Source organism: Meriones unguiculatus, chromosome 2 (genome assembly GCF_030254825.1).
Source record: "Meriones unguiculatus strain TT.TT164.6M chromosome 2, Bangor_MerUng_6.1, whole genome shotgun sequence".
NCBI lineage: Eukaryota > Metazoa > Chordata > Mammalia > Rodentia > Muridae > Meriones > Meriones unguiculatus.
This window is the reverse complement of record NC_083350.1, coordinates 27204628-27213761: the sequence shown is the minus strand read 5'-3', so window position 1 is coordinate 27213761 and position 9134 is coordinate 27204628. Positions and strand designations below refer to the sequence as shown.

General features: G+C 47.0%; 1 protein-coding gene across 3 annotated transcripts in view; it reads left to right on the top strand.

The window, feature by feature from the left end:
* Positions 1-3592: 3592 nt before the first annotated feature.
* The window catches only part of Sh3tc2 (SH3 domain and tetratricopeptide repeats 2), a 61283-nt gene continuing 55741 nt past the window's right edge, over positions 3593-9134 (top strand). The window contains exon 1 of one of the 3 annotated variants that reach the window (XM_060377196.1): positions 3593-3783. In XM_060377196.1, coding sequence (XP_060233179.1) covers positions 3663-3783 — 121 coding nt within the window. In that variant the 5' untranslated portion in view covers positions 3593-3662. The remainder of the gene's footprint in view (positions 3784-9134) is intronic. The other 2 variants (XM_060377195.1, XM_021633710.2) reach the window with 2 other exon arrangements.

Below are 9134 nucleotides of genomic sequence, written 5' to 3'. Positions count from 1 at the left end.
CCAATACGTATCATTATACTTTGCTCATATTTTCCCTCCCCTTCCTTCCTCTTTTCTTTCCTTCTTCTTCTTTTTTTTTTTTTTTTTTTTAATTTTAGGTAGGGCCTCAGTGTGTATCTCTGGCTGTCCTGGAACTCACTGTGTAAACCAGTGGCTCTGCCTCTGCCTCTGTCTCCTGAAAGCTGGGGTTAAAGGTGTGCTCCACCATGCCAGGCTTGTTTTTGCTGTTTTGAGACAGTTGAGACAAGGTCCTGCTAAATAGCTGTGGCTAGCCTGGAATTCTCCATCCTTCCTCCTCAGCATCCTGAATGCTGGGTGTTTGGTCGGTGCTACTATGCCCAGCTGAGTTTCCTCCCTCTCTCCCCCTTCTTTCTCTTTCTGACAACCATTCATACTGGATAGTCATATTAAAAGTCTACGGTGTCCAGTATAAACACACCCTACTTTATATATGGCATCTACAATGATCTAATTTCCAATAAAGTCACATTTTAAGGCTGGTACTTAGAGCTTGAGTTATTTTTGTTTTTGTTTTTTTAGGAGAACATTGTTTAACCAGTAGCAGAGCCTTTTCAGTTCTTCCCTGTAAGTGTAGTCTGCCTTTCTTCCTTTTCTGTTTGGATGATGTACCTGGAATCAATGGCCTTCTGCATGCTCGGCAGGTGCTATACTGCTGAGATGCGCTCTCCACCCCTTATCATTACCCCGACAAGACTGTAAACTTTCCAAGAGAATATAATACATGCAAAGACAAACCTAGTGGCTCTCTGGTCAGGTCTGGTCTTCAGTCCCTGCCCTGCCATTCTGGGCACACCAAGCTCTGGAAATATTCTTTGAGTTAGCTCGTGGCATTGACAAGTTGGAGCTCCACCAGCAGATCTGCATTCTTGATCTCCAGGACAAACCAGAACACCTGCTGACTTGGGTAGTCTGTCCTGTGGTCCCTGTGTCCCAGAGCACAGCAGGGGCTTCCCAAGATTGGGCAGAGGCACCTCTCCCTGTTGCTTCCCAGCTGGGTCGGATGCCACTTGTCACTCAGGGAACCTCACTTACATCAGTTGCTACCAGAAACTATTAAGGAAGTAAATACTTGATGATGGGACCAGTGGCTAATGAAATGTGCCTGGATTTCCCCCTTTTCTTTTAGCGTATGCTCCTGAATCTCCCCCAGGGAAGCTTCTACCCCATTGTTCTGCTCAGACAGTCAGTGGCAGGTTCTCTGCCTACATCTCTTCTCTATTAGCAGTAGCAGCATGGGCACAGTGGATCACCTGGTATCTTATTGTTAATCTTGCTGTGATGAAACACCATGACCAAAACAGCTTGGGGAGGAAAGGGTTTATTGGGCTTATTAGTCTACATCACAGTTTATCATCAGAGGAAGTCAGGACAGGAACACATGATAAATCAGGCTGGGAATATACAGCTCAAAGGTAGAGAGAGCATCTGCCTGCTGGACATGTGACCCTGGGCTTGACTGAGTTTTTATAAAAAGGGGAGGAACAAAAGAAAATAAATGTCTTAAGCCAAAACTTCATTGGCGGCACTGAACCTGCCTGATGTTCTAAACCAAAGACACTGAACACCAGCTCAAGAGCTCCAGCATGGAGACCAGGACAGTTTGCTCTGTGATCTCTGAGCTCATCCACAAATTTCCAGCCCCTATCCCCGCTCTAGCCACTGTGCTTCCTTTAGCATGCCACCCAGGATTGTGCCACCAGGCTTTAGCTCCTGCTGCTTCTCTGCCTAGAAATCTCTTTGTTCTGACAGAGACATCAGAACAATTCATGAACAGACCTGAGGTCTTTGCGTCTCAAGGGAAGTACCTGGATTTCCTCAAGAACGGGTTGCTCATTTCAGACTTGCCAAAATGTCTGTCTCAACCAGCTGCCCCAGGGACAGTTGACTGGGGTCCTGGTTCTTCGTTATTTTTGGTTATGTGGTCTCTGTATGAGTGTGGCGTGTGGGTAAGTCTCACAGAAGGGTTAAGTCTATCTATCCCCTTGCACACAGAGGCCAGAGCTTGTCTTCTTTTTGCTGTCTGGTTCCTCTCAGAGTCTTTGAATGGCTGCTTTCCAAAGAACAGTTACCCTCTCTTCTCGAGGAGGTTTTGGTGAGGGCAGGGCATTGTACACATCATGGGAGACAGATACTTTTGAACAGTCATGGGTAGACAAAACACCCACCACGAGGGGGCTGGGCTCAAAGGAACACAGCCCCGTGAGCCCTTGCCACCAGGCACACACTGCTAGTATGCTTTCCGCCACGGGTGGCTGGTCCAGCGGGTTCTCTGTGAGAACACCTCCCCGCTGTGCTCTTGATAGCTGTGGGAGGAGCGCACGTGTGGGAAAGGTGATACTTTAAAACCATTCAACCAACTAGGTTGGGTCCAGGTACTAAGTCTGACATTCAGAAATGGGATGTGTGTGTTTGTGCTCACTTGGACAAATTCAATGCTCCTCTTCACTTATTTTCTCCCCTATCAAAAAGAAAACAACAACAACATGTACATTATGGAACTCCTACTGTACTTAAATAATATATATAATGAGTGCTTGGTTCGTGGAAAACAGTCTCTAATTGACTCATAACCAATTAGCCTTTAAAGCTCTGGTAGAGGCCTCCTGGAAGTTCTGTGTGCTGTGTGCCCCTAGTCTGATCTGGTGTACTCTGTGGGCACTTGACTATTCCAGAATCACTCCTGACCACCACATTGCCGTCCAATGCTCCTCCCAGAATGTAAACCTGACCAGACCAGGCTACCGCTCTTCCTAAAAACCCTGTGAGACCTGAAAGTTCATCAAGCCTGAGGTACAAGTATGCTAAGACCCTGCCTCTCTCTGCAAGTACCTTCTTGTCCTTGGGCGTTCCTGCAGACCTTTTCTCTGGCTTGTTAGAGCAGCCTAAGGTCCCTGAGCAGCCTTGAAGGTATGCAGTCTATTTGCTCTACCTCCTGCGAGCGATCTCAAGGGAGATTTTCCGAGGCTCCGGCTCCTTGGGTGATATTCCTTCCCCTGCTTTACTGCCCATCTGAAACAGAAAAGAGGTTGGTCTAGCATGACCAGTTCTTCATGAATGCCTGACATTTAAATGTTTTGGGTAGCCCAGCCCTTCAGCCATAAAGTTAATTCTTGGTAATTCTAGGTAACTTGGTAACTCCTGTGGACTTTGGGGGTCCACAACTTGGGGCTCGTGTACTCAATCCAGATCATCAGCTAGTACTGGGCTCCCTCACAAGTGAGGATCTGCCTTACCAAACAGCCAAGGAAGCATTCTCGGAGAGGCCTTCTAAGAGCCAGCAGGAGAGTCTGTGGACCAAGTCCCTCAGGGAGAGGGCAAGAACAACACCCTTGATTCCTTGGATGCTCTCTGCCTTCCCCTGCCACGGCCACCCTCACAAGAACCGAACTGTATCTGGATCCTAGAATGCGAGGAATGTGCCACAGCCTGATAGGCATGAAGCAATCTGTAGAAAGGCAGGGAGGAGCTGCTCCCCAGGCCAAGGCCTGACAGTGCGGGGACTATCTGGCCTGTAGGCCGAGTGGCCCCTCCCATCCTCCCTGGCCTCCCCGCTGCAGGCCGGATATCAAAAGCTGCATTGTGCCTTGAACAGCCTTGGTCCCTCATGTGCCAGGGAGGAGGCGGGAGGAGGGACACCTCCGATGGGAGGCTCCCAGGGTTCTCCTGACTGGCGTTCCCAGGGGCCCTGGCCCAGGGAGGATGGTGCACGCATGGGTGGCTGCTTCTGTATCCCTGGGGAGCGGAGTCTGCCCTGGGGCCCAGGTGAGTTTCCTGAGGGGATCTGGCCTGGGGCTTAGCTACTTCAGCAGCTCGGGGTGTTGGTGCTTTGGAATAACTGCCCTTCTGAAGGTTGGGGGATGGCTGTACTTTCTGGCTGCCTCTCTGCCCTCTCTAGTTTGGTGTTTCCCATTCTGGGTGCAAAAAAAAAAAAAAAAAAAAGGCAATGAAGTCTGGAAAACATGTACTTTTCCTGAGACGCAGGCTGTGTGCTGGGTCTGTGCTTTGTGGAGAGGGAGTGAGGGCTGCTCTTGGCAGCCACTCCTAGTGTGTGACTAAGCCCTTCCTTCCTTTCTTCCCAAGATTCCCTGGAACAGGAAGAAGGCTCTGTAGTGAGTTCCTCTGTGGCCCCATGGATGGTCATAAATTTGGCCTGGGTCACTCAGCGCTATTTTCATCAGGGCTTCTGTCACCGAGGAAACACAGGCGGTTTCCTCCCTCCTACCTGTTCTGGTAGATTTTGGCCTGTTGAGTTGAGGTCATGGAAAGTTGTCCTACGGAGATGTCCAGCAACCTGGACACGCGGTGACCAGCCTTTTCACTTTACCTGAGACTGAGGGCTTGCCTGGGATGTGGTCAGCTTTAAAAGACAGACGGTCACAGTGAAGCAGGGCAGTTGGTCACATTGTTGAAAGCTCCTGCAACTTTTCATACACTGAAAACTTCATTCAGAGGAGTGGATATAGGGGAAAAGGGCTGGGATGGGAGGCCTCACTTGGGAGGTAGAGGAATGTTGCTCAAAGGCATCATTCTGAACCTTTATTAGGGTCACATGTCTTCCTGGAGCACTATCACGATTTGGATGAGCACAGCTGGGAGGTTCCCCTAGCTAAGGGCTTTCCCCCTGACTGCTTCCCTCTGTGGTCTTGTGACTTGGGTTCACCAAAAGAACTTGAGATCTCTCTCTCTCTCTCTCTCTCTCTCTCTCTCTCTCTCTCCTTTTTCTTCTTGTTCTTCTTGTTCTTCTTCTTCTTTTCTTTTTTTGTCTAAACAGGGTTTCTCTGTGTAATAGCCCTGGCTGTCCTGGAACTTGCTTTGTAGACCAGACTGGCATCAAACTCATAGAAAAACACCTGCCTCTGCCTACCAAGTGCTGGGATTAAAGGCATGTACCACCGTGCTTGGTTAAAAGGACTTGAGATTTCTAAAGCGAACCTGAAGCAAGCTAGAAGTCCCAGACTACACATTTTGACACAACAGGAATTCTTCTAAGGCAAGGGACACTAAGGACCCACCTAAAACTATAAGCAGATAAACTTCAGACATCCCAAATGACTGTGACATATTCTCTCTCTCTAAATTTCTGGGTTTATAGACTTTTCAAACGTTTTCCCCAAATCCTGTTGTTTCTGTACCCCATGAAAACAGACATACATAGTGAGGGTTCCTCAGGATCACAGGTCTGGGAGTCAGGGACCGGAGGTCCAGGTCTGACTCTGTTTACCTCCAGGTAGGCACGTGCCATCACGCTGACCACTTTGGTTGTCAGGTCTGAAGGTCTGCGTTTGAGCTTGGTTCTTTTGCTCACTTTGAGTAACTTATGTAGTGCCTTTGTTTCAGTTTCTTCGCCCATGGATTTTATGACACAGCATGCTTTCCTCACAGTGTTGTGGTGGGCGCAAACCTACACTTTTGACCTAGCAACCAGCCCAGCACAGAGCTAATCACGTATAGCAGAGAGCAGGCCTTGTTAGGGGTATTTCTGTGACCCTAGCATAGTACATTCTCAGGATCCCATGTGGTCATCTACGAAGTCTGCTGTTGTAAACTGCTGGCGGAGGTACTCAAGGGCGCCGTCCCCATCCCCCATGCCTCCCTCCAGCTTCAACGGGAAGAACTCTGCTGCCCTTTGACGTGAGCCTTATTTGGAATGAGTTCTGTGGTGCAGAACTAGGGAGGTGATATTGAAGGTATCCTCAAAGTTCCACCGCCCTGCCATCCAACAATTTTTTTCTTTCACTTTTCTTTTTCACCACTGGCACTGGCCAGCCCCTGGATTCTCCGTTTTACCAGGAGCCAGCCTACTATTTATTCTGTCACAGTTTTCCATGCCATTCTTCCTGCTCTGTTCTCCACCCACCAGGCCTTTCCTGAGGGAAGTTGCTCGGGATGCATCTGAGGCCAGATGGTGTAAATATTTTCATCACACTCTCCCAGTATATCCTAGGGAAATGTCACAAAGCTTGAGACACTTCTCTGAATAGCTTGAATAGTTGCATGACCTTAGGCAAGTCTCTTGGGTCTCTGACTAGTGGTTATGTGATGCACTGAGTGCTGATCACAGGAACTTTGCAGAGGATTAGACTGGACAATGTGTCTCATGTACATGACTTTCCGTGATGGCTGGTTGTTTTTTAGCTAATGTGGGCCACACCTCATCTCTCATTTGTTATTCTCTACTAGAGAGAGGTCTGTGGGTTTTTTTTTTCTTCTTGTTGTTTTTGTTGTTGTTGCTTCTGCTGCTGTTAACAGTGAGGACCAGACCATGCGTCCTTGTGTGTAGGGGAAGCAAGAGAGAAGGTTTGCGGAACTGTGGGATCCTAGACGGCTGCCTACGTTTCTCATGGGGTGACCAGTCACGGAAGCTGGTTTGGGCTGCTTCAAGCAAGCTGTGTTCTCCTGTGTAGACCTTTCTGGCAGCTTCTCCTGGTGATGTTTCTCACTTTCTGCAGAAATCTTCCACCAGCACATGGTGAGAGGGCAGGTCCTGGTCATTTGCCAGTAGCCATGACTCCTCCCCTTTGGGTTTCTTGTCATTGCTAGTCACCAACAAGTGTCCCCTTCAGATCACAAAGGGAGCTGTGTCAGAAATGCCTAGCACTTGCTCCTTATCTCCAGTACCTCTTTGAAGAGATTTGGCAGAAATTCTTATATATAGAAGATGTAGGGGAGGTTCTTTTTTTCAGCCTTTTTCGTTTGACTGACTCATTGATATAGTTACGGGAGAAGGAGAATGCCCACAGTAATAAACAGGGAATTACTGAATTAAAAAAAAAATGAAGAGACATTATGAATACAGTGATGGTCCAGAGTTGGAATAATGAGCTCCATCCACTTTAACACGTTTCTGTTTTGTGCCATCAGGAATTCTTCATCTCTTTCTCCTTTTGAATAAATAATAATAAAAAGAAGTTGCATCTGTAATTAAGGCTCCCTGGATGGCTCTATTCAGTCTGACTCCCACTTCTCACTCAGTATAATTAATCACTTTTGTGAATTCTGTGGGTTTTTCCCCATCTTATTACATATTCATATACTCTTAATCATTGCAAAAAAACCTTCTGCAGTTTTAAACACAAACAAAATGCTATTATTATGAAACGTGCTTGTTCACCCTTCTACACCCATAGGGATGGAGATAACAACTATAGATAAGAGTCTGTTTTTAATCTTAGTGAGGAGATGTGGGCTTACTTCACAAAAATTGCTGATAGTGCGTGTTTGATGAGTCAAAGAAAAAAAATGTGGGTGAAGTAATAAAGAGCATGCAGGCTAGCCTTCAATGCTGATTTTCTTCTCCTTTAAGCTTGGGGGTGGCAGTATGAGCAGAGAAGCCACAAGAAGAGAGTGGGGAGGGGCTCTCTTTCCAGCAAGTTCTTGCCTTGAGATACTTTTCTCACCAGAGCCTTTGACCTTAGACTTCCAAAGTTGGCTACTGTTGTAGAAATAACAAAGTCTGTCCCCAGGGATTTGGATGACCTCTGACTTCTGATAACTTGCTGTGTGACCTTGGTAAAATCACCACTCATTTCTGGGCCTAAATTTCCCAACATTCATTTTCTGTGGTGATTTTTTTTTTTGTTGTTGTTGTTTTTGTTTTTTGTTTTTGCCTCATATTTATCTGAAATATTTGGCAGGTCAGGATGCCTTCTCTTTTCTTACTTTCACAGTATCGTTTGCTCTGCTCTCTCACTCCACACTGCTAACATCACAGGCCACCCTCTCCCTCCCTCCCCTGATTTTCTCATAGCTTTCCAGCTGGCCTCTTGGAGTCGTTTGCTTTTTTCTCTTTGCCCTTCTTATGCTAGTCCTACCAAAAGCAATCACTTTTATTATAGCGCTTTACTGCCAGGAATGCACCAAAGCTCCTGCTGCTTACATACCCCTTCCATCATTCTGCCTGTCACAAAGTGCTCCTCTCTCCTGGCCCTACTGTGTGTACCAAGCATGGCCACCCACCTGCCCAGTGCGTGCAGGGCGGCTTCTACCACCACATACTCATGCAAAGCTTCCCCGCTTGCGTATTTCCTACAGATTAAAAGACCGTCTTCGTTCAATGCACTCATTTTATTTTGTGTCTTTTAATTGCATGTAGGCATGTGTGCCACACCCATCCTTGGTGCCTGGGAAGGTCAGAAGGCATTGGATCCCCTGAAACTGGAATTACAGATGGTTGTGAAACACCGTGTAGGTGCTGGGAATAAAACCCAAGTCTTCTGTAAGAGCAGAGAGTCCATTTAGCTGAGAGGCCGTGTCTCCAGCATCCTCTTGCAGGTTTCTCATGTTCTTCCTTGTACACTCTAGGTTCAAGTTCTTTGCACTGTTAATGTTTTTGTTCACTCTTCCAGCTGCATATCACTCTTTTACACATCTCTTTTGACTAGCATGAGTTCTAAATTTAATGCATTATAGTTTATGTATTATTTTTCAGGAGGAGGATGGGTCTTTTCCTATCCTGCTTAGAAAACCACTGGCAACTTAAATTATACAGATCGTCATCTGTATTTTCTGTAAGTTTATTTTTAGGGACACCTTTTAAAACGTTGCATCCTCCCTACCCCCAGTGCTGGGTATTGAACACTCAGCCTTATGCATACTTGGTAAGTCTGTTCTGCTGAGTTACCTCCCCAGCACCACTTAAAAAAAATAAAATGTACCTAGAAGCTGGAGACATGGCTCAGTGGTTAAGAGCACTGGCTGCTCTTGCAGAGGACCTGGGTTCTAGTCCCAGCAGCTTCAATTAGGTGGCTCACAACTGTCTGTCACTCTAGTTTCAGGGGATCTAATCTAATGCTCTGACTTTTGCAGGGAGATCTTCTGGCTTTTGCAGACGGCAGGCATGTGAGTGGTGCACAGACATGCACACAGGCAAAACACACATACATGTAAAAAGATTTATTTAAAAAAGTGCCAAGTAATTGTGACACACATGGTTCATGGATGAACCACAGTTTGCAAAACTGATTACCTGCTGCAAACCTCACACTCCTTTACCGGCCATGCGACCTGTGCCCCACACCAGCGTCACTGCCTTGGGCTTTCCTTCCTGACAGCAGGTTGACTTTACAGGCTGCTACAGCCAGATCATTTTCTGTGCGAGGACACAATGAGTGACT